At 37.4% G+C, this 27,016-nt stretch overlaps 1 protein-coding gene across 4 annotated transcripts in view; it reads right to left on the reverse strand.

Moving 5' to 3' along the window:
• The window catches only part of LOC105493642 (radixin), a 116,096-nt gene that overhangs the window by 34,633 nt on the left and 54,447 nt on the right, over positions 1-27,016 (reverse strand). For 3 of the 4 annotated variants that reach the window (XM_011761458.3, XM_011761457.3, XM_011761459.3), the window contains exons 11-14: positions 21,492-21,652; positions 19,832-19,924; positions 16,634-16,876; positions 15,263-15,423 (exon numbers count right to left, since the gene is read on the reverse strand). In XM_011761458.3, coding sequence (XP_011759760.1) covers positions 15,263-15,423; positions 16,634-16,876; positions 19,832-19,924; positions 21,492-21,652 — 658 coding nt within the window. Of the gene's footprint in view, positions 1-12,844; positions 15,424-16,633; positions 16,877-19,831; positions 19,925-21,491; positions 21,653-27,016 lie in introns of those variants that run through there. The other variant, XM_071075568.1, reaches the window with a different exon arrangement.

Consider the following 27,016-nt stretch of genomic DNA (forward strand, 5'->3'; position numbering starts at 1 on the left):
TCTTTGTGTGGATAAGGAAACAGTGCCCCTTGCTCAGGCAGATGCAGCCCTGTTTAGCCCCAGGGTACAGTTTGTTGAGAAGAATGCAAAGTACACTCACACTTCCATCCCTGCACCTCTGTTCCTCAAACTTCTCTTGAATTTACCTTTGCTTAGCTCAATTCTGGTAGCAATGTTTTTGTCCTATAGGGCCAAACTGCTCAGTGGACATTGGCCTAGATCTTGCAGGCTTCTCACCATGGCTTAGGAAGCTCTTCCTCAACTTCATCTCACACATCACTCTCCTCTGGGCTCACTCGGCTCTGGACATACCGCTTTTCTGTCTTTTCCATGAACAAGTGAAGCTCTTTCTTGCCTCAAAGTATTTGCATATGCTGTTCCCTCTACCTGGAATTTTAAAGCAAGGCTGTAAATTGGTGTCCAGTGGGCTACTTCTGGCAAGCAGGTGTATCTTGTTTGGCTTGCAAAACTTTTTCTAATTTTTTTTTTTGAAACAGGGTCTCGCTCTGTTGCCCAGGCTGGAGTGCAGTGGCGCAAACACAGACACAGCTCTCTGCAGCCTCAACCTCCTGGGCTCAAGTGATCCTCCCACCTCAGCATCCCAAGTAGCTGAGACTACAGGTGCGCTACCACGCATATATATATATATATATATATATATATATATATATATATATATATATATATTTTTTTTTTTTTTTTTAAATAGAGGTCTCACTATGTTGCCCAGACTGGTCTCACATTTCCGGGCTCAAGTGATCCTCTCACCTCAGCCTCCCAAAGTGCTGGGATCACAAGTGTGAGCCACCATACCAGGCCCTAATTTTATTTTTAATTTTTGTAGAGATGAGATCTTGCTATGTTGCCCAGGCTGGTCTTGAGCTCCTGGACTCAAGCAATCCTCCCACCTCAACCTCCCAAATTGCTGGGATTACAGGTGTAAACCACTGCACTGAAATAGCTGACATGTATAATTTGAAAGACTTCACGTAAAAATTATATTTCAACTTAAATATTCTATCTTTGAGTGCTTTTCCTCTAAAAGCCAGTTTCTGGCTTATCTTGGAAGATCACAAGGTATAGCAACGCTGGGCCTACCTACCCCATGTGTAAAGAGCTGATGCCCGCCCCCTCTTCCTCCCTTTTTGGACAGCGCAGGAGACTCCTGACTAGACACAGTCCCCACCAAGCCCAGTGCACTCTTTTCATCTGCCTGGCATTTGCATCTACCATCTTGATTTAAACAGAGGAACAAGAGGAGCTAGCCTTCTCCTCCTTCAGGTAGCAACTTACATGCCACCTCCTCAGAGACTTTTCTTATCTCCTGTCCTTCACTACATTTTCTTCTAACTCAGTCCCTTGTTTCCTTCATAGTTTTAAGCGGATATAACATTGCTGTTTTTATAGATCAGGGATGGTTAAATATCAGCAACTACACATGATTCAACCTAGTAATACAATTTGCATTAATGATTCTGTTTTCCAGTGTTTGTGTTTTCCTACTGGAAGTCAGTTCACTAGGGCAGGGACTTGGCTACTATGATATTCTGAATGACTAGTACACAGTGCCTGTTAGGCACTAACATATCTGGATGAATGAATGGAAGGACTCCTCCCACCAAAAGTCCTTAGCAGCTCCAGAACGTGCACAAAGTCCATCTTAACCTCTCCTGAGGAGAGCAGCCCAAGATATAAACAGACTTTCCCAACCGACAGCCCAAGGCAGTGCTACCAGACCTCCTCAGCCTCTACTCATATAGCTGATACCTTTGGCTCTAGTGCTGGAAATTACTCCTAAAGCGTGATAGACTCTGAAACCCCTCTGTGAATCAGCATCAAGACCACCACTGAACATCCACTGAGCTATGCCCTCGGCCCTAAAGGCAAGGGGTAGGGAGGAGATGGTAATGGTACTTGTTCCTAAGGTGATTGCTCACAATTACAATAACCTTTATAACTTTGTCAATGTTAGCAAGAGGTTGGTCACTACCTAGCTCTGAGTGCCTCTTGTTACTTGTCTCATTGTCATAATCATTTTTTAACTCTTGTTTCTTCCTCTAGATGATGTTTTGAATTATTTATGATGTATTAAATTATCTATGAATCCTCAGAGCCTAACTTGAGGCATTAATAAATGTTTAATGAATGAATAACATTATTTGAATGGATGACATCACTCAAGTGCTTCGTGGAGCCTATTTACTCTAGATGGCAAATACGGGAACAGATTTCCACCTTACTAGGCATAATCTCACCGACTTGAGCAGGGGTATGGAGTGGGGTTCATGCCAAAGTGTCAGATTTAGACATACGGAGTTGACAGAGGACACTGTTAGAGACACCATTTTCCTGTTCTTGTTATTCTTGGAGCATAAGAATTATGTGTAGATTTAGGGAAAACACTTTCCAGAAGACACGCGGTTAAACTAAGTGACAACTATTCTAACTCAAAGAAACTGCTCTTTTCAATGATGTTCTTGTTGCTGAAACCAGTATACATTTTAAGTATCGTAATAGATTTTTTTTCCCCGTGTGGCACTGGTGGTCACATGCAGTCACCTTTCTGTCCCACACGTCTCTGTGGTCCTCCCTTGCTTTGGCAGTACTTCAGGGTTGGCGTTCTCCAAGGTCCTATACTAAACCCACCAATTCTTTCCTTACACTTTCCCCTTGGGAAATTTCATCTGCCATTCATTCCATCAGCATTCCAAATTCAAATTGTCCAAAAAGAAATGTCACGGGCACACCCAAACCTGCTCTCCCTCATGATTTCCTTGTATTTTATGGCACTACCTTCTGAATCTCAAACTTTGTTTTCAATACAAATGGGCAGTCCCAGCACACTCCACATCCTTTTGCGACTCAATGTATATGCATATGCAGTTCCTTCTTTCCAGAAAGCTTTCCTATCTTTGCCTCCTCAATTAAGAATAACTCATCCTGAAAGACTTCGCTTAGGGACCATCTCCTACAGCAAGCCTTCCCTGGAGCTCTGCAGTAAGATCAGGTGCCTTCCTTCTGAGCTCTCAGAGCTCATCTATCCATTCATTTATTAAATAGCAAACATCTATGGCATTCCAGGCACCGCTCTAGGCCCTGGGCATATACCAGTATACACAACAGTAAAATTCCTGCCCTCATGGAGCTTACATTCTAGCACAGTGAGACAGATACAATACAAATAGGTAAATATATAGTATGCTAGATGGCAAGTGCTATAGAGAAAAATAAAAGTAAGAAATGGGTGCGAGATAATTGGGGAAGGTACAATTTTAAATAGAGTTGTAAGAGGCGGCTTCATTGAGGTGACAGTTAAGCAAATTCCTGGAGGTAGCAAGGGAGTAAATCATAACAATGTCTGGGAAAAAGTCTTCCAAGCTAAGTAAGAGGAATTGGACCAGCTGGCTGCTTTAAAGAATAACAAGGAAGTCAGTGTGACTTCAATTTAACAAGAGAAGAGGAAATTAGCAGAGGAGGCCCAAGAGCTTTGGCAGGGACCAGAATAGATTAGGTTGCAAATGACCGCTGAAAAGGACACGGCTTTTACTCGGAGATGGGAAACCTTGGAAGGATTTTGAGCACAAGTGACATGGTCTGACTTACCTGTTGTAAGTTCTTAAAAGACTGTAAAATGGCAAAGAGGAAATCCAGAAAACAGAATGGAAGGCTTCTGCAATAATCCAGGCAATCCTGTGGGTGGAACACTGATAGCTGTGGAGGATGAAATGGTCATATTCTGGATACATTATGTATCTTGAATGCTGGGCCAACAGGTTTGTGATTGGACTGGATGGACTGACTGAGAGAGTCATAGATGTGGCCAAGGTTTTGGCCTAATTAGCTGGAAGAAGGGACTTGCCATTTATCAACTGAGAAGGGGAAGACTGAGGCAGGAGCAAGTTTAAGGAGGGAAGATCTTGAGTTTAACATAGTAAGTTTGAGATGCTTATTAGATATCAAACTGGAAATGTTATGTAGAGAGTTAGATACACACATCTGAAGTTCAGGGGAGAATTTGGTTAGAGATTTAAGTTTTTCAGCCTACAGGTGGTATTTAAAGCAATGACACTGGATAAAGTCACTAAGAGATCCAACTGTAGACAGAAGGACTGAGACTTGGCAGACTATAATATTAAGGGGTTGAGGAGGGAACCTCACTTATTCATAACACACAAACACATACGAAAGATTTATTTTGTGTACCGGAAAAAACCATAAACTATTTACTGCTTAGGAGCATGTCTTTCTTATCTCCATATGCTTTGCATAGGCCCGGCACACACTCAACAAACATGGGGAGTGATACCTTCTAAGAGAATCATAACTAGAATCCTTAAAAGGTAAACAAAACATATTAAAAATGGAGCCCAAAGGACTTGGCTACAAATATGAATATTCATAATACTGACAGATGAAAACCAAAATGACACAAGTTACTATTTATTAACATTTCCAATATGCCAAGGCTATAAACAAAGTATTCCATGTTTATTATTACAATCAACACTCACAAGATTAATAGTGTTACTTCTGTTTAATGGATGAGACAACTCAAGCTCAAATGGCTGAGTGGATTCCCAAGGTCTCAGAAGTGGCCAGGCCAAGATTTAAACTCGATGTGGAAATCCAAAACCCATGCAATTACCTCAACATCATGCTGCCTCACAGCTATCCCAAAGATTCTCTTATTTTTTTTTTGAGACAGTTTCATTCTTATCACCCAGACTGGAGTGCAGTGGTACAATCTTGGCTCGCTACAACCTCCGCCTCCTGGGTTCAAGTGATTCTCCTGCCTCAGCTTCCCGAGTAGCTGAGATTAAAGGTACCCACCACCACGTTTGGCTAATTTTTGTATTTTTAGTAGAGTAGGGTTTCACCATGTTGGCCAGGCTGGTCTCAAACTCCTGACCTCAGGTGATCCGCCCGCCTCGGCGTCTCTACTAAAAATACAAAAATTAGCCAGATGTGGTGGCACATGCTTGTAGTCCCAGCTATTCAGGAGGCTAAGGCAGAAGAATCGCTTGAACCCAGGAGGCAGAAGCTGCAGTGAGCCGAGACTGCACCACTGTACTCCAGCCTGGGCAACAGAGCAAAACCCTGTCTCCAAAACACATACACACATACATACACACACACACACACACGAACTAAGATCAAAGTTTATAGGCACAAGAACAATATCTGATCTAAAATCTAAACTCTAAAAGAACATTTTCTCAGCTTCATCAAGAAGTATCACATGAATAAACACTGAATCAAAGTGACCTAAAGCTGAACGAAGTGGCCTCTCATTTCTCTATCTCCTGCACATTTTATTTCAGTTTTTCTTCTGGCACTTACTACCATACTTTCTATACCTCAATTTGAGTCAGGACTCAACTCCCCGATTAACTACAATTCTCTTGGCAGAGTCGCAAAGTCTCATCGATCCATCTATCTCCCATAATTCCAACAGTGCACAAACAGCAATTGCTCTGAAAATCACTGAATGAATGACTCTGCATGCAAATGTATATATATCTTATTTTATGGAAAAGGGAATAAACATCATGCCTTCTTTTCTCCTAATTCAGCATTCCTTTCATAGTACTATTACACTGAAAATCTTTTAAATGTCTAATGTTTAAGAGCTAAAGCATAATGGTTGAAAAATAAGAAGTGGCAGAGAACATTTTCCTATCTGTATATATTACACGTTATCTAGAAGACATACTTACTTGCAGTCTTCCCAATGCTTGAGAACATTCCAAAAATTTACATACCTTAACCTGTAGAGATGCAAACCTACTTTTCCAATGGATAATTTCATACAAAGCCTTTTATACAGCTTATGCCCCCCAAATCCATTTTAAACATCCTTAAAACATCAGTTATACTGGAATACAAAGTGGCATTCCAATATAACTGATTAGAGTTTAATATAGTACATTAAACTCTATCCAGAGGATTACGTTCTGGGTTCTAATTCCAGGTCTTATATTGTCTGGTACAAAGCTTTTACAAAATGGAAGTATTATCTCAGGTTATTTTAAGAATGCATAAAAATTACTAAATGGGTCAGGCGCGGTGGCTCATGCCTGTAATCCCAGCACTTTGGGAGGCCGAGGCAGGCAGATCACAAGGTCAGGAGATCGAGACCATCATGGCTAACACGGTGAAAGGTGAAATCCGTCTCTCCTAAAAATACAAAAAATGAGCCAGGCATGGTGGTGGGCGCCGGTAGTCCCAGCTACTCGGGAGGCTGAGACAGGAGAATGGCGTGAACCCGGAAGGCAGAGCTTGCAGTGAGCCGAGATCACGCCACCACTCCATCCAGCCTGGGCGACAGAGTGAGACTCCATCTCAAAAAAATAATAATAATAAAATAAAACAAAATAAATAAAATAAAATAAATTACTAAATGACAGGGATTTATATTGTACCTATCAACAAAAACTACTTTTAAAGGATGTTAATATTTCTTGAAAAATGATAGGCAGTTTAACCAACCTAAACGTTTTAAGAAACCCAAGTGAACTACTATCAAGTACATTTGCAAATATTAATGGAATTAAGAAGTAAACTATTGTTTACTTTTACATACAACGGAAGATTATATGTCCTTCAACAGCAAATGCTTTAAAAATACACAAATTTTAGGCCAGGTGTGGTGGCTCACACCTGTAATCCCAGCACTTTGGGAGGCTGAGGGGGACTGATCACTTGAGGTCAGGAGGTCAAAACCAGCCTGGCCAACATGGTGAAAACCCGTCTCTACTAAAAATACAAAAATCAGCCGGGCATGGTGGCACACACCTTTAGTCCTAGCTACTTGGGAGGCTAAGGCAGGAGAATCACTTGAACCTGAGAAGTGAAAGCTGCAGTGCACCGAAATCACACCTCTGCACTCCAGTCTGGTCGACAGAGTGAGAATCTGTCTCAAAAAAATAAAGTTACTGAGGAGAAACCATCTACCTGTAACTTAAATTCTATCAAAAGATTTTATCTACGTATATTCGAAAACCTTTATGGCCTAAAAATTGAGAACTAGATTGTATTAGGAATTGCCTGAGAGAAACAATCAAAAGAAGGAAAAAAAATCTAAGATGTCATTTGGGTATAAGCAGATGAATCAACTCATACCTCTAGCAAAAGCTAAATGGATGAGCATAATCAAGTACAGTTTTCAACTTTTAAAAAATCTAGGCCGGGAGCAGGGTCTCACGCCTGTAATCCCAGCACTTTGGGAGGCCGAGGTGGGCGGATCACCTGACTAGCCTGACCAACATGGAGAATGGAGAAACCCCATCTCTGATACAAAAATTAGCTGGGCATGGTGGCACGTGCCTGTAATCCCAGCTACTTGGGAGGCTTAGGCACGAGAAGAGCTTGATTGAGGCGGAGGTTGTGGTGAGCCGAGATCGCGCCACTGCACTCCAGCCTAGGCAACAAGAGTGAAACTCCATCTCAAAAAAAAAAAAAAAAAAAAAGAAAGAAATCTATAGAAATTTCCAAAGTGAGTTGTTAAGGGTTGTCACAGCCAGGAAATAATTGTGCCTGTATGTTCTGAGATAACCTTCTCTGAGTTGTGTTTTGGTGAACATAATTCTTTCATAATGAGCTGAAAAAAATCATTTTACTAACCCCAAACTGTTTAAAAAAGAAAAAAAAAAAAAAACCCTTCGAATTTCTTCTAAAAGCCAGTACATTATGAAGGTCATCTGAGAGCAAAAAGAAGTTTGATAAACTATTGTTATAAGCATTACTCTGAGGTAACGGTTTTCAACTATAAACCAGTATTAAAACTTCAAACATACAGATATTAAGCCTCGGTTAGGCATACATTTTTATGAAGATAATGCATCTAGAATGGAAGTGACCATAATCTGAATCCAGAGAAATGCTCTGAAAAAGGACAATCTGATTCAGAACTATAAAATCAGTTATAAAAGCTAGAGTACAAGAGTATAAGACTTGGAGTTAGAACCCAGAACCAAATCCATTTGTTCTTGCATGTCTTTAATTTCTACTTCTTTTGTGCCACTAAAGAACCCATTCCCAAAAAGTCATGGATAAAAGAAAAGAAACTGAGGTTTTAAGTGTCTCGAAAGAGGTCAGCTGGAAAGTAAGTTCAAATACATTACCACAAACATGAACAATATAGCAAACATGACAGCAAATTACACTTAAACATTTCCTTTATCAGAATTTCCTTTAAATTCATTCCCATGGCCATGGCCTTTCTTAGGCTAACTACAATAGACATAGCTCTTCTATTATGTTATCTCCTCTGCACTTTCTAGTATACTTTACATCACAACATGAGTTTTCTTTTTCAAGCAAGGTTTAGTTATTGTTCCTTTCTGTAGCTGTGCCTTTCCAAAGCGACCAGTTGTCCTCAAATCAAACCATCTAAACATAGGATTCAAGGCTCCATAAATTCCTGGGCCCAACCCAGTCTAGCTTTATCATCCTACAGTCAATGCCCACTGTTTACCTATTTACTTTCATTTCTACAGTCTAGAGACTAACCACTATACGTATTCTCTTCTGCTTTGCCTTTCTGTAACACCTTCTTCATTAAAAACTATTTTTCCTCTTCAAAAAACACAAACACCAAAAGCACAGGCAACAACAACAAAATTGGACTTCTTCAAAATTAAAAACTTTTGTGCATCAAAGAAAACTACACTATATCAAGGGCGAAAAGGCAATTAACAATGGGAAAAAAGATTTGGAACTCCTACCTGAAAATGAATTAATATTCCAAATCCTGGGATAATGGATTAATATTTTGAATCCCAAATATAAAGAATTCTTACAACAGAAAATTAAGCAATATTTAAAATGGGCAAAACTTGAATAGACATTTCTCCAAAAATGATATACAAATGGTCGATAAACACATGACAAGACGTCTAATTTCTTTTATGATTTGATAAATGTATCAAAGGAAAATGCAAGTCAAAACCACAATGAAGTACTCCTTCGCCACTAGGATGGCTATTATCAAAATCAAGCAAGCAAGCAAATAAGCAAACAAACAAACAAAAAACCCAGAAAATAACAATTGTTAGTGAGGATGTGGCAAAATTAGAACCTTGTGCACTGCTATGTGAATGTAAAATGGTGCTGCTGCTGTGGAAAATATTATGACAATTCCTCAAAAAATTAAACACAGGGCCAGGTGTGGTGGCTCACGCCTGTAATTCCAGTACTTTGGGAGGCCAAGGAGGGCAGATCACCTGAGGTTGGGAGTTCAAGATCAGTCTGACCAACACGGAGAAATCTCATCTTTACTAAAAAAAAAAAAAAAAAAAAAAAAAAAATTAGCCAGGCATGGTGGTGCATGCCTGTAATCCCAGCTACTCAGGAGGCTAAGGCAGGAAAATCTCTTGAACCCAGGAGGCAAAGCTTGCAGTGAGCCAAAATTGCATCACTGCACTCCAGCCTGGGCAACAAGAGCAAAACTCCATCTCAAAAAAAAAAAAAAAAAATTAAACACAGAATTAACAGATGACCAAACAATTCCACTTCTGGGTATGATGTATCCCAAAGAACTGAAAGCAGGGACTCTAAGGTATTTGTACACCAATCTTCAAAGCAGCAATATTCACAGTAGTCAAATGATAGTGGTAATTCAAGTGTCCATCAATAACAGACAAATGGATAAATAAAATATGGTATATGCGTACAATGGAATATTGTTTAGCCTTAAAAAGGAATAAAATTCTGATACATACAACATAAACGAACCTTGAAAACATTATGCTAAGTGAAATAAACCAGACACGAAAGGACAAATGTTGTGCGAGTTCACTTTTATGAGGTACTTAGAAACATCAAATTTATGGAGACGGAAAGTAGAGCAGTGGTCACCAAGGACTGGGGAGGAGGGAGGAATGGGGGATTATCATTTAATGGGTACACAATTCAGTCTGGGAAGATGAAAACATCCTGGAGATGGATGGTGGTGACGGTTACACAACAACGTGAATGTACTTAATGGCACTGAACTGTACACTTGAAAATGGTTAAAATGGTCAATTTTATGTATATTTTACCACGATAAAAAAAGATTCAACTGTAAACTTTTAACTTTATTAATCTTCTCAATATTTAATACAGATATTACCAATTACTCATATTTGACTGGTTTGTCAGCTGGGGGGTCTAAAATGAGTCTTCCTAGGTTAGAAAAACTTTTAAAATTAGAGACTCTTTTAGAATAACTTTATTAACTGGTGTTTAAAATTTGGCCTATGAAATGAAAATTAAGTAATTTATCAGAAAACAAGCATACCTGAGAAATGTATACTGAGTATTCATTCATATTCCCTGTCAGTTACTAGTTTTCCTGCTTATTAATCTTCCTTTTATTGTGTAAGTTTCCTTCATCTCAAAACTGTTTTTATGAAAACAGCTAAAATTTAAAAGTAAATAATTATGTAAATGCAATGAGAGCATATAGAATTCAAATGCTAGACTTGAATTCCATAGACTTTTAAATATATATAAAAGGAGAGGGAGGGAGGATACACATTCCCTTATGATTCTAAAAAACACACGATTCCTAGGTCTAAAATAATACAAAACATCATATTTACGTTGAAAAAAAATAAAAGGGATATCATAGCACACATTGTAACACAGTGCAAGAATTTCATATAATAAATCCATGTTTTAGCAAAAGAAACTTTTCCAAAAATAGTCACATAAATAATCTCAGAAATTCTGATCGCATATTACCAGTAGGAAGATGGACATTTGGCTATACTGATTTAGTAATAAAAAACTAAAACCAGTATCACTATTTTTAGGAGCAAACTAAATAGCATGCATAAATATAAAAATGAATCCAAATATTTAAAATAATGATTAAATAAAAGTGAAGAACAATTAGAATAGGGTGGTAAAAATAATAATTTGCACTGATAGAAGCAACTAGCTAGCTATAAACATGGAGGAATCTGGGCATACAAATAACAGGAATCAACAATGTGGCATTGCCATTTTAAAAGAAATGATATTGTAATAGATAAATGGAAATGATCTAAGAGCTAAAATAAATTAATATTTGAAGTCCCCTATATAGGCCAAAACAAAGGGTCACAATCATCCTAATCTTGCTTCTAAGTCCTTGAATATAGCCAGCATTTAATAAAAATGTATTGGCTAAATGACGACCATTAAATAAGAACCTGGAGCCACTGAGTAGCTAGGGATCTCCACAGCCAAAACATAAACCTGAATGCAAAGGATGTGTCATGGGGTATCACCTTAGTCAAGATCTTTAATGTAAAAATTGTGTAAGAAATACTTCAACTCCTAAAGTAGTATATATAACCCCAAATCAGAAAACTCTTGTACCACAGAGGTTAAGGGAAGTCAAAGTATTGAGGAGACAACTGGCAATTTTAACAGATAAATGTAAATCTGAGTGTCTATTACCCACAAATGGAAAGTAGCTGAACCAAATAGCCATGATCTTTCCACAGGGAAAATGGTAGTTCTTAAATCTTGATAGATGGACACAGTAAGAGGTAGGACTACTAAGGAAAAATTGGGAGTTAAAATTATTTAATTGGAAAAGCTAAGGATAAGAATGTGGTAAGCTTTAACATATGGAACATGATAGGGAGCCAGGTTTTCCTAGTTACTAGTGTAGACTGTGGGGAGTCAGGCTGCCTGAACATTTCATAAAGTTACCAAAAACATTTGTAGAATCCAAAGAGCTTTTGTATGAGCTACAATACTGTCATTCCATGTGACAGACCACATTAGAATATTTGATAGGTTAAAAATAAGAAAATACTAAAGTTCTGTTCATTTAGAACAGACTCCAGAGAGGAACCTAACAGTACAGCTCCACACTGAACTGTTTTCTCTTATTCTTACTAACGGTATCTAAGCTTTGGTTTAGTCATTAGTTCAGTATATTAATGCTAAAGTTAGTAATCTCTTAGACTTTAGTTTCAAGCTTTAACTTTTAAGACTAATTGTTTTTATTGTGCATATGTAAAATGGGATGCCTGTGAATTAAAAAAATTTTTTCATTTCTAAAAACATTAACAATCAACAAGGTGATCAATACTGGAACAGAATATAGTGGGATTTTAAAAAAAAACCACAGTAATATTGAAATACTTCTAATGATAAGAGTGACTGCCAATAAAATCTAACATAACTTTATAAGGGGCCATTCTAGCTCTTAAAAACTCTAGACATAAAGCAAAATATTATTTAAAATTCCATTTTCTGACAGGATCAGAGTAAAAAAGTCACTATGTGTCCTTGAGAACAGAAATAAAAGTGACAGTTAAATATTACTATCAACAAAAAAATCTAGCTTTTACTATTTTTATAGATTTATCACTCATTTAAGTAAAAAATTAGTAAGACTTGAAAAAGGCAATCAACTTCTAGATTTATAGTAACTGCTCTATAATATAGCTTCAAACTAAGAACTTGTACTTTAAATAAATATACTTAGCATATGGTTCTTTAAAGAATGTTGAAATGCTAATAGTGAGATGAATCAATGACAAAAAACTATATCTTCCTCAGGCAAAAGAAACTAACCACTATACAATAAAGGCAGTGATTGGAAACCCTAAATTACATTTGGTTGTCAAGAAAGTCAGTTTAATTTAATAATTTAACTTTTCCACAGAATTAATCACTATTACTTCCATACCAAAGAGGTATCATTTTGGGGAAAGAGTAGATCTATGAGGATTTAAAATTATTTCCTATCTACTTCTTACTTTTAAGATGTGGTGATTCATGGCTCCGATAAAGATTGTAATTTTCAAGAAATATACAAGAAATCCATGTTAAATAACAACAGTGGACCTTGAAGGCATGAGCTTTTGTCACTTTATTGTTAACCAATGAATATTATCCAAAATTAGAGATGTAAATGTAACTTAATTGTACAACACAAAATTATGCTAGTAAAAGCCTACTGGGATTTACCAAATACTCATTAGTGTATTTTTACATTGACTATATGAACATGTGCTCACGACTGCTAATGATAAGTTATAATTGGTTTAATCTCTATGAAATCCATATTGCAAATGGTTCTTGTTTAGAAAAATTCACACAGCCTTAAAAATGGATTAAATCCATTTTAATCCTAATCTACAAATAGATCATAAACAGCAAAATATAACTGATAATTTTTCAATACTGTATCAAACTGATGTAGCTATGGTAGTGCACATAATTCAAAATGAGGAAAATTAACAAAAATCCAATGAAAGTTCAGGTTTTTATCTATTATGGCAATTGCTTTAAAGTGAACATTTATGTTTCAAAACATGAACAGTAGGGTCCACCATCCATTCCTTTGATGTACTGCAAGTAGGAACACTGTCTTCCATAGGATTCTGAAGCACGTGCACAACCATGGTACAACAGTCACTTCAAGGTTAACCAGCTATGTTTTGTCCTACAAAGTTCAAAAAATATATTAAACGCAACCTTTCTTTTTCATAATGTCTGCCCAGATTAATCCTTTTAAAGTCAGCAAAATCAAAAAAACACAAGAGATATTTTCAGACACAACTTGAATCTACTGTGCATGAAAATGTTTAATAAAATGGCAATTTTAATAAATGTAAATTTGACTGTGTAATACCAAATGGAAAGCAGCTGAACCACACAGAGAAAACAAGGCTTTACGTATCTCCAAATTTAGCTGTTTTACAATAAACAAAGTATTAGAACATGTGAATATTAGAACCTCCTTCTGACTGGAAAGATTTCTTCAGTAAGATATAACTGAAATTAATATAAACTAAAATTATAATTTCTAAAATAGAATTAAACAAAATTTAAGTATTTTTAGTCAGAGATTGAAAAAAAATAAGCACAGTGATCTAGAAGCCATATATAATGATTATGTACCTATCACATCAAGGTACATTCTTCATGTTACAAGGTTAGCATCTCTCTCTCATACACACAAGAGTACACACACACACACACACACACACAGAGAGAGAGAGAGAGTCTCTCTCTCTGTCTCATTCCCCCTCTCTCTTAGCCATACCACAGCCCTCCAGGATGATAGTATACCAGTGAGGACCTTACAATTTTAATATAAATCAGAATCCCACAGTTTGACTCTACAAAAAGGCAGTTAAAAATTTAGCACTCTAAGATATTCTGAGGGAAAATGAAATTTCAAAAGTATTTCTTGATGATCAAGGCTATCATCATGAATTATAAAACATATAGCTTACACACTCCATTGTGTTTGAACCAGTCATCGCAGGTGTAGCAGTGAGGTAGTATTGTTGTCCCCTCCTTGGGACTGATGTTTTTATATGCTGCCCTTCCAGAAAGGTCCAGGTTTTAAAAAATAATTAAAATCAGTTACCAACAAATGTATATTTTCTTTTTTTACTAATCATCTGTTTTTCTAAATCAGTCTATAAAAGAACAAAACTTTAAAAATCTTGCAGAGGCTGTTTCATCAGTAAACTCTCCTAGGGAGCTACTACTGCTGTCTAAACCTCTGTGAAATGGTAGGCAGAAAAAGCCATCAAAGGATTAGAGGAGATAAAACGCCAATCAATGTAAGCTGTTCAAGATGACTGTGATTAAATAACCAAATATCAAATATCCAATAAGGCAATTAAATTTGGATTTAAAAAAACTAACCACCAGCTGTACATACATTATTAAATGTTCTAATCTCTTTCATGATTCATAGCCTTATTCTACATAATGATCAAAGACTGTCCACTGTGCTACCTACCATCATTTTAAACACTGCCTGATCTGTATGATGGTGGGATTATGGCTATGGACATGGCAGATAAGAGACGGGCACACTGAGAAAATGTGAGAGAGAATGTGGAAATACACACAGGTTAAATATGGAAGGGACAAGGGAAACCCATAAAATGTTCATCAACATTATCCTTTAAAATGTACACAGAACTGAAACCACACATACACATTTGTCAGACATGATAATTAGTGTTAATCTTCAACAGAAAAAAAAAAAAAAAAAGAAAAAAAATGTGAAAGGAGGCAATGGAACACCATTCTCCATTCCCTGGACCAAAAGAAAAAGAAAACCAAGCATGATATCATACTGCCTTAATGCTGAAGAGCTCCCCTTAAATCTGTCTTTTAGCTAGCACAGTCAAACCGGTGTAAGTGCTTTGGCAAGGTGGGATGCATTCCATCATATCTGCAAAGGCCTGCTTTTCTCTGTTGGTGGTTCAGCTTATGAAGAACATATATGCAAAATAACAGCTCTCACATTGCTTCAAACTCATCGATACGCTGCTTTGTATTGCCTTGTCGAATCTGTCGCAGAGTCTTGTACTTATCACGGCCTGCTTTAACATTCTCAGCATGAAGAACATCATTTTGTGTTTTCTTGGTTTCATCTCTGGCTTGGGCTAATTCTGAACTTAATGCCTATATTTAAAAAATTAAAAGTACAACAATTATTTTCTGAGATTTAAAAAAATTTATGAAAATGGCTTTAAGATGCATAAATACATATACCAAATCATTTCCACTGTGAAACCATTTTCTTTAGTGTGTAAGTTTGCTTTGGTAATCGTGGTGGCAGTGGTAAGGGAAGAATACACATGGCCTTTCATTTCCACATTTATCAACCATGGTATTTTGTACATTATTCTAAATGTCCTTAACTTCCTCATCTAATATTTGAAATGGCTAAAAAGTTCAATGCAGCCACTATAGACTAATATTACTGTGAGATTTAAAATCTATACCTCAAGGGAAGCGTTCTCCAAAAGTCTTAATATATTTATTCTAACTATCACCTTATTTTAATATTTAAAGATTTCAACAATTAAAATATTAGATAACTTACTGGGAAAAAAGAAAGCTCTCATAATATTAAAATCCTCTACTTTGACCTAGTTATGTCCATGTAATATACTGACCTTTTGCCAATATAAAATCTGAACAAATAATTAAGATTATGCAATGTCTTAAACATAGTATATTAACTATCATTCTTTCCAATGTACATTTCATTTTATTTTATTTTTTTGAGACAGAGTCACTTCTATCATCCAGGCTGGAGCGCAGTGTCATGATCTCGGCTCACTGCAACCTCCACCTCCCAGGTTCAAGCAATTCTCATGCCTCAGCCTCCCAAGTAGCTGGGATTACAGGCTCATACCACCATACCCAGCTAATTTTTGTATTTTTGGTAGAGGCAGAGTTTCACCATGTTGGCCAGCCTGGTCTTGAACTCCTGGCCTCAAGCGATCCACCTGCCTCGGCCTCCCAGAGTGTGGGATTACAGGTGTAATCCCAGCCACTGTGCCTGGCCCTCAATGTACATATTACTGATTAAAAACTAAATTCATTTGTTTTTCAACACGACATTAGAATACTTTATACCTTTTAAAATGGGTCAAGTTGTAATTAAATAACTCACTAAGGTCTGTTTATTCAAAGCTAACAGGTATTTGCTAATGGGTTCACACAACGGAAGAAATGAAATAACGACTATAGGCCAAATACCCACAAACCAATCACAAGGCCAGTCAGTATTAAAACTTCTATGTTCTTTTTAACTAAGTTTGTCTAAGATGGGGAAAATGCAAACTGTATTTCAAATGTGCATACAACTGCAAATTTTAAATACCTGAAGTTGCTTCTTAACACGCTCATTTTTCTGTGTTTCTGTTACACGTTCTTCCTCGCTTCTATGGTTCATTACCCCTTCATTTGATAATTCAGCACTAGCCTCAGCATTATTCTCATCATGTTCATCATGTTCGTTTTCTGTTGGAGGAATGACTGGTGGTGGTGGAGGTGGAGGGGGGGCAGACATCACAGTTTTTAACTCTTCTTTGGTCTTTTCCAAGTCTTCCTGGGCTGCAAAAGCCTGAACATCAAAAATACGTTTATGAGCAACTTAGTTCAAAAATTAGTAATTAAAACAATCAAGTTATACTGCTTTTTTAACAGAAACTATATTTCAAGGTAATGAAATAAGCCCTATTTATGAAAGCTCTATTTTCATAAAAGAATGCCAACAGGTAAAGGACAAAATCAAAAGATTATGCAAATCCCATTAGAATTACTAATTCTGCAAGCTTCAAGTCAGTGACAGGTTAAAAGAAAAACAAGCATACATGCAAAAAAAATAAGTACTAATTCTGGCAAGGATTATCAACTGTTTGCTAAAATTGTTGTGCAAATAGCTGATGAGAAATGGATATTCGTATAATGCCGAAGAATCCTATGCCAAATAGATTTTATTTGAGCCACAAGCGGAAAATGTAACCGAAAAATAGAGGAATGAGACTGTCGTTACTCAAATCCAATGATCACTAACAAATACTAATGGTGAGTTAACTATAGATACTGTCTTCTGATATGATACAATCTGAAATATCTAACATCACCAATTATTTGGGTGATCATATTATCTTGGTTTACCTGGAAAAGTCCTGTTACACTGTTGTCCTGGTATAATTATGAACAATATCCCCTTTTTCTCAAGTGCTCCAGTTTAGATGTTAAATTATATGGAATTCTCACCTCTGATGCACTGTAGTCAAAAACTTTTAATTTGAATTCCCCAGGTTCTAGATCTAACTTCTGGTTCACAGGAAATACTGGAGTTAAACGATAAGGTCAATGACACAAGGAAAGAACTAAACAAATATAGGAGCTGGGACATTCTGTAGGTCCCTTCAATAAATCAAAATAATACAAAGAGAAACTGCCCTCCATTAAAAGAGACTTACAGCAAATAGAGACAATGCAAAGTCCTCTGAACACTTGTCTGGCAAATTAGCTATGAGACTTTTTGGGAAATTCTGAATATAGCCTAATATTCTATGAGATGAAAATACACTAAAATGAAATAGTACATACAGTAAGATTTCACGTTGAATATATAAACAGGAAGTATCCTGGAAGGATACGTACTAAGGTTTTGCAGTACTGCCCCTACTTTATGGGAATACAATTGTCTTTTGTGTGCATTTTCTAATTTTCTATAATTCACAGACTTGATATCTGTAATACGCTGATTTTTTTAAAGTTTACGTGTCTCTAAATTTCACAAATCATCCCTAAAAGGGATCTAAAAAATTCTAATAACAAAGTAGAGTAACTGGGAAATTAACAGTGGAATTCCTTTTGTAGTTTTATTTATATACAACTAATTTTCAATACATCTAAAACTTCCCAATGAAATTTAAACTGCTACTTACTTAAAATTTACTTAAGAGTAAAAGAAACCTTAAGATTTACTTAAGAGTAAAAGAAAACTGTTTTCTGTATAAGTACATTTTATTGTAGAAAAATCATCTTCTAAAACTAAATATCATCTTTGGGTGTAAAAAAATTATCTTTTCATTTAAGAGTTACTGTCATTTGAATTAAACTCTCATTATCTTATAGTCCCCCATCCCTCCAATCAAAGCCTGATTTTACAATTGTGTGCTACTTTAGACAATAGTGGTTTCATGTACTTAGGACTCATATTAGAAATCTCAGTATCACCTGCACACAGTGGCTTACACCTATAATCCCAGCACTTTGGGGGCTGAGAGGGGAGGGCTGCTTGAGGCCAGCAGTTCGAGACCAACCTGGGCTACATCGCAAGACCTCCATTCTCAACAAAAATAAAAATGATGGCGCATGCCTGTAGTCTCAGCTACTGCAGAGGCTGAGAGGGGAGGAGCCCTTGAGCCCAGGAGTTCAAGGCTGCAATGAATTATGATTGTGCCACTGCACTCCAGCCTGGGACACAGAGTAAGACCATGTCTCTAAAAAAATAAAAATAAATCCCAGCACTTTGGGAGGCCTAGACGGGCGGATCACAAGGTCAGGAGATCGAGACCATCCTGGCTAACACGGTGAAACCCCGTCTCTACTAAAAGTACAAAAAAAACTAGCTGGGCGAGGTGGCGGGCGCCTGTAGTCCCAGCTACTCAGGAGGCTGAGGCTGGAGAACGGCGTAAACCCAGGAGGCGGAGCTTGTAGTGAGCCGAGTTCGCGCCACTGCACCCCAGCCTGGGTGACAGAGCAAAGACTCCGTCTCAAAAAAATAAAAATAAAAAAATAAAAAATAAATAAAAATAATTCAACTTCATATCCAATCATTGGTTGCCACGCCCTTTTGTGTCTACCACAAAATGTCTCTTATCTCTTCCCATTCCTCTTTATTCTCATTTCCACATCCTCAGTTTGGGTCTTTATCTCTTAAGTATCCACTATCCCAATCCTTTCTTCACACTGATCACTACATGGTTTTTAGAAAATCATATGTGATCATGTTACAATCCTGTTTTGAAATCTTCTAAGCCCCAAGTCAATCGATACTCCCACTGCCTTGCTGTAGCAGAGCATTTATTTAAAGCCCTTCACAATTCCCTATTATCTAACTTGAGGGCCACATCTTCCAACATTTCTGAACAACACGAAAGCTTCGGCTGCTTATTGGTTATCCTCAAATCTATTACATACATTCATACTTCCTATAGGCATTCAGTTCCGTCTGGAATGACCACCTCTTCAGTCTCTAACTATTCCCAATCTTACGTCCCAATCTTTCGTACCCCCAAAATTTAATTCATTATTCAAGACCCAGCTTAAATGTATATGGGTCTCCCAACAACTCTCTGGACCCCACAGAAATTAATCACCTCTTCTGTGTTCCCAAAGTACTTGGTTTATATCCGTAGATAAATATTTACAATACACATACACAAGTATTTTTCCCACTCTAAATTATGACAGTAACTTATATTCATCTCTATAAAGTCAGCATAATCCTGGGTACAAAAGCTATTCAATAAAAGCTAGTAAATGAACAAATGATTACTTTGTGTTGCCATTCAGTAGCTTCCTCTTCCTTTTTCTTCTTGGCTTCTTCTAGAAGTGCAATCTTGGCAGTGAATTCAGCAAGTTCTGCTGCCTAAAGTAAACAATATAATTCCAAGATTAACATATTTTGAATAATCTTATAAGTCAACAAAGCTTTAATGTACATGCTTAGGCTGTTTATGTTTTTCTTAGTCTTCCATTTAAAAAAATACAGTATTTCTTAAGATCTTAAATAGCTTATTTACAATAAGTCCTTGAAGTAATGAGCTAAGGAGGAGACAAAATTAATTATTCTACAGACAAGCAGTTAATCCTGCTTTCAGTAGCAGGAACTTAAAATGTGTAACTTAAAAGGTTTTTAAAGAAAACTTTCATCAATAAACTATTTGTTAAAGTCTACAAAAGAGAAAATATATTTATATAATGCTATATACTTTAAATGGCACTTTGTCAAATCATCTCATGTAATTCCCCAATAATCCTAACAGGTAGTATCATTCCTTTTTTCCTTTTTTTTTTTTTTTTTTTTTTTTTTCAGACGGAGTGTCGCTCTTTCGCCCAGGCTGGAGCTCAGTGGCACGATCTCAGCTCACCACAAACTCCGCCTGCCGGGTTCAGGCAATACTCCTGCCTCAGCCTCCCAAAGTAGCTAGGATTACAGGTGTGCACCACTATGCCTGGCTAATTTTGTATTTTTAGTAGAGACAGGGTTTTGCCATGTTGGTCAGGGTGGTCTTGAACTCCTGACCTCAGGTGATCTGCCTGCCTCGGCCTCCCAAAATGCTGAGATTACAGTCGTGAGCCACTGTGCCCAGCCATCATTCCTCTTTTCAAAGGGAAGGAACTGAGGCTCAGAAAGAGCCAAAGACACATACATAGCAAGTAGCATGTGTGAACTAATATTTAAATCCAGGATCTTTTAAGTAACATGCTTATACCTCGTTATTTGCAAGTCCACTAAATAAACAAAAAATTCCAACCAATTATGGCCTATAGTTATCTCATAGGAACTATAACATATTAATTTATCTAAAGCAAAAGATGCCAACTGACTTATTGTGGAACCTGTCCAATGTCAAAGTGAATCAGAACCTTTTGCTGACAAGAGACTCCATTTACAAATAATCTATAGAAAAATATAGGCCGGGCGCGGTGGCTCAAGCCTGTAATCCCAGCACTTTGGGAGGCCCAGATGGGCAGATCACGAGGTCAGGAGATCAAGACCATCCTGGCTAACACGGTGAAACCCCGTCTCTACTAAAAAATACCAAAAAAAAAAAAAAAAAACCTAGCCGGGCGAGGTGGTGGGCGCCTGTAGTCCCAGCTACTCGGGAGGCTGAGGCAGGAGAATGGCGTGAACCTGGGAGGCGGAGCTTGCAGTGAGCTGAGATCTGGCCACTGCACTCCAGCCTGGGCGACAGAGCGAGACTCCGTCTCAAAAAAAAAAAAAAAAAAATCTTATTCTTTTGTATTTTTAGGTTTTTGTTTAGGCAGAAATAAAAGTTTTAGGTTTTTGTCCACACTTTGTTACTAAGTTACATGTTATCTTTGGCTTGCTTTCCAGAAAGCACAAAATGGTTGCTTTTTGTTTTTTCTTTTTAGAGGGTTCACTCTATGCTTTTATTTAAACTTTTTTCTCTAAGAAGACAGTTCCTTACTAGCTGCTCCTGATTCTTCATCTGGTCGGCAGCTTGTTTTGCTATGGCAGACTTCGCCTCTTCAGCAGCTCGACGCTCTTTTTCAAGCCGTTCTGCTTCTTCTTTTGCTCGTTTTCGTTCTTGATCCAGTTCTAGAGCTTTTCGAGTCTGTTCTTCTAGTTCTGTGAAATATGTGTATTTCCCCCAACAGTGATTAATTCCAAACATTCTCATTATCAAAAGAAGCTAAAATAGTAGCAAGAAATCAAATCTGTTCAGTTTCTAAAAATTAGCACACATGTAAATACGCATATACCTCTTTGTTTTCTTGAGACAGGGTCTCGCTCTGTTGCCCAGGCTGGAGTGCAGTGGCACAATCATAGCTCACTGCAGCCTCTAACTCATGGGCTCAAGCAATCCTCCCACCTCAGCCTCCCTAGTAGCTAGGACTACAGGCACTATATTTCATTTCTAACTTGGCAAAAGCCTAATAATTTTTAAAGAGACATGAAAATCTTTTGCAATTCAAGTTATGTAAAAAGGCTACAAGCATTAACTTTATTTTATTTTTAAGAAATAATCTCTCCATCTAAAGTTTTGATCTCAGTAAACAAATTGCCATGTTTCAGAAATCTATAATACATTTTTAACACTTCCATTGTTTTTACTTACCTAAACTAATAAGTAAATCCAAGAAATTAAGATTGAAAACAGTATTTACTGACTCAAAAATAGGAATTTTGATGTGAATTATATGAATTATTGAAAAAATGTGAGTTACTGGTATGTATCACTTCCTACGGCATGAAGATAAGTAATATTGGGAGATAAATAACATGAATTTAAATCCTTAAGTGTATAGATCACTAAATCAAATCTCTTTTCTTATTCCAATGAGTTGAACAGGAAAGGAAAATAAATTTTTAAGAGAGTTTAAAAGTTCTAACTTTAAATATTATTCTGACAATTATTTAAGCCCTGTGACAGAAGACAACAGAATGCCACCTACTAAGACAGTACAAGGTCCTACAAAGAATGATTCTCCCTTACTGTATACTAAGAGAATGTGTATATTATGAAATTTGAAAGCTAACTGTAACTTACAACCTTTTACTTACTGTCCTTAATTTTGTTGGTCTTGATCAGAACTAGTTAAGTAATTGCAGTTAAGACTTGGAAGGTTTTAGGCCGGGTGTGGTGGCTCATGCCTGTAATCCCCAGCACTTTGGGAGACCGAGGTGGGTGGATCACTTGAGGTCAGGAGTTTGAGACCACACTGGCCAACCTGGTGAAACCCCATCTCTACTAAAAATACAAAAATTAGCCAGGCATGGTGGTGGGCACCTGTAATCCCAGCTACTTGGGGAGGCTGAGGCAGAAAAATCGCTTGAACCCAGGAGGCAGAGACTGCAGTGAGCCAAGGTTGCACCACTGCACTCCAGCCCAGGCAACGGAGCAAGACTCTGTCTCAAAAACTACAACAACAACAAAACAAAACAAAACAAAACACTTGAAAGGTTTTGAGAGGGTTGGAGAAGAATGACTCTTCGGTTAGGTTTTAAATTCTTAATAAAATAATACAAAAACCACAGCAATTAGGCCAAAAAAAAAAAAAAAAGAAGAGGAAGAAGAAAGAAGAAAGAACAAAGGGTATCCAAAGTGGAAGGAAAGAAGTCAAATTAACATTATTTGCAGATAACATGATCTTATACCTAGAAAAACCTAAAGATCCCACCAAAAAAAAAAAAACTGCTGGAACTGATAAATGAATTCAGTAAAGTTGCAGGATGCAAAATCAACATTAAAAAATCAGGGCTGGGCATGGTGGCTCATGCCTGTAATCCCAGCACTTTCGAACGGCAAAGTGGGAAGATTGCGTGGGCTAGGAGTTTGAGACCAGCCTGGTCAATAGAGTGAGATACCATCTCTTCTTAAAAACTAAAATTAAAATCAGTAGCCATTTATATACGCCAACAGTAAGCAATCTGAAAAACAAACCAAGAAAGCAATTCCATTTACAATAGCTTAAAAAAAAAAAAAGTAAAACACCTAGGAATCAATCTACCCAAAGAAGTGAAAAAAGGACATTGGTCTAGGTAAAGGTTTTTTGTGTAAGACCACAAAGGCACAGGCAAAGAGAGATAATGGGTATTGTATCAAGCTAAAAAGCTCTGTATAGCAAAGGAAACAACCAACAAAGTGAAGAGATAAACTAAAGAACAGAAGAAAGTGTCTACAAACTGTCTATCTAAAAAAGGACTAATAACCAGAATATATAAAGAGCTCAAACTCGATAGCAGAAAACCAAATAATCTCATTTACAAATGGGCAAAACATCTGAACTGACATTTCTCAAAAGACGTACAAATGGCCAAAAGCTATATGAAAAAAATGTTAAACACTATAATCACAGAAATATAAATCAAAACCACAATGAGATATCATCTCACCCCAGTCAAAATGGCTTGTATCAAAAAGACAGGCAAGGCTGGGCAAGGTGGCTCACGCCTGTAAATCCCAGGACTTTGGAATTTATAAAAATTAGCTGGGCATGGTGATGCATGTAATCCCAGGTACTTGGGTGGCAGAGGCTAAGAATCACTTGAACACGGGAGGTGAAGGCTGCCTGGGCGATAGAGGAAGACTCCGTTTAAAAAAAAAAAAAAAAGGCAGTAACAGATGCTGGCAGGGATGTAGAGAAAAGGGACACTCATACACTATTGGTGGGAATGCAATTTAGTAAGGCCGCTTTGTAGAACATTATAGACAGTCCTCAAAAAACTAAAAATACGGAAATTACCATAGTATCTAGCAATATCACTACTGGGTGTTTATATCCAAAACAAAGGAAATCAATACATTGGAGATAGTTGTACTCCTATGTTTATTGCAGCACTATTCACAATGGCCAAAACATGAAGTCAACCTAAGTGCCCATCAATAAATGAATGGATAAAGAAAATGTGGCACATACACACTATGGAATATTATTCAGCCACAAAAATAAATGAAATCCTGTCATCTGCAGCAATATGGATGGAACAGGAAGCCATTACGTTAAGTGAAATAAACCAAGCACAGAAAGACAACTATTGCATGTTCTCACTCATATGTCAGAGCTAAAAAGGTGGATCTCATAAAGATAAATAAACTGGTGATTACCAAAGGCCAGGAAGTGGGTGGAGGGAACTGAAGGGAGGAAAAAAAGAATATAAATGTATTTATTACTACTGAACTGTATACTTAAAAACGGTAAAGATGGCTGGGCACGGTGGCTCATGCCTGTACTCCCAGCAATTTGGGAGGCAGAGATGGGCAGATCACCTCACGTCAGGAGTTTGAGACCAGCCTGGCCAACACGGCAAAACCCTGTATCTACTAAAAATACAAATAATTAGCCAGGCGTGGTGGCGGGCACCTGTAATCCCAGCTACTCGGGAGGCTGAGGCAGGAGAAACACTGAAACCCAGGAGGCGGAGATTGCAGTGAGCCAAGATAACACCACTGCACTCCAGCCTGGGCGACAGAGTGAGACTCTGTCTCAAAAAAAAAGAAAAAAGGGGAAAAAAAAAAAAGAGTAAAGATGTGTATATTCTGTATTATATATGTACATTTTACCTCAATAAAAAATAAATAATATAAAAATTCTATGTGGCCATTTGGCTATAAAGATAAAATGTACATAGCACCGTATGTTACCATAGCTAAGTTCTAGGATTAGAATCTGCCTTTTAAAATTTAGACAATCAAGCTGGCCCATCAAATTTTTCTTTTTTTTTGAGATGGAGTCTCACTCTGTTGCCCAGGCTGGAGTACAGTGGCACGATCTTAGCTCACTGCAACCTCCGCCTCCCAAGTTCAAGCAATTCTCCTGCCTCAGTCTCCTGAGTAGCTAGGATTACAGACGTGCGTCACCACACCCAGCTAATTTTTGTATTTTTAGTAGAGACGGGGTTTCACTATGTTGGCCGGGCTGGTCTCAAACTCCTGACCTCAGGTGATCCACCTGCCTTGGCCTCCCAAAGTGCTGGGATTACAGGTGTGAGCCACTGCACTCAGCCTCAAACTTTTCTTATGATTAATTCTTTTCATCTGATTGACTGATATATAAAACAACACCCACAAAGCTCATGGTTTTATCTTCCGTCTCAACAAGCAAACAAATAACTAAATAATTGAAAGCAGGGTCTCAAAGCAGTATCTGAACATCCATGTTCATAACAGCATTATTCACAATAACTAAAACACAGAAGCAACCTGAGTGCCCATCAACAGATACACAGGTAAGCAAAATGTGGTATATAAATAGAATATCATTCAGCCTTAAAGGAAGGAAATTCCAACAAATGCTACAACATGGATGAACCTTGAGGACATTATGTTAAGTGAAATAAGCCAGTCACAAAAAGACAAATACTGTATGATACCACTTATACAGGCAGAATACTCAAAATCATAAAGACAAAAAGTAGAATGGTGGTTGCCAGGGGTTGTAGGGAGGGGGGAAATGGGGATTGTTTCATGGGTGCAGAGTTTTAGTTTTACAAGATGAAAAGAATTATGGAGCTGGATAGTGGTGATGGCTGCACAACATTCCCAATATATTTTGTATCAACGAACTACATTACTTAAAAAGGCAAAAAACTGGCCGGGCACGGTGGCTTACGCCTGTAATCCCAGCACTTTGGGAAGCCGAGGCGGGCAGATCACATGAGGTCAGGAGTTTGAGAACAGCCTGGCCAACATGGTGAAACCCCGTCTCTATACTAAAAATACAAAAATTAGCCAGACGTGGTGGCAGGCGCCTGTAATCCCAGCTACTCGGGAGGCTGAGGTAGGAGAATCGCTTGAACCCGGGAGGCGGAGGTTGCAGTGACTCAAGATTGCACCATCACACTCCGGCCTGGGGGACAAGAGCAAGACTTTGTCTCAAAAAATAAAAAATAAAAATAAAAAATTTTTTTAAAAAGCCAAACACCTCAATGCTTTATTTTCTCTCATAATAAAAATTGTTTCTGTACTATGCAAAAGAGAAATAAGTCTGGATTACAAAGTTAAATTTTGAAACATTCCCCAATATTCATTTTTATCAGCTTTTTGTAATAAAGGTCAACTTGAAAAATGACAGATAAGGCATAGCTATTTTGTGGTATACTAAGAATTGTATAAAAGTGTAAGTTTTAAAAAACATTTAAAACGAACTCTGAAACATCAGGTCTACTCCAGTCTCTTCTAAAAAAGGAAGGTTTTTAACAGTCATATATCCCATAAATGGTTTCTGCTGTTTCCTCTCCAATTAACTGAGTTAATACAGGAGTTAGCAAACTATGGCTCATGGAGTAAACCCAATCTAATGCTTTTTTTGTTTGTTTTACGGGAACATAGCCACCCTCATTTGTTTAGGTATTATAGTACACGTTTGCTTTCACACTGCAATAGCAGAGGTGAAGGGACACAGACCATGTAGTCTGAAAAGCATGAAATATTTATCATCACTGGTAATCAAGAAAATAAACTACAGACAGGGTATCCTAATCCAAAAATCT

The sequence above is a fragment of the Macaca nemestrina genome, chromosome 12 (genome assembly GCF_043159975.1).
Source record: "Macaca nemestrina isolate mMacNem1 chromosome 12, mMacNem.hap1, whole genome shotgun sequence".
NCBI classification, from domain to species: Eukaryota; Metazoa; Chordata; class Mammalia; order Primates; family Cercopithecidae; genus Macaca; species Macaca nemestrina.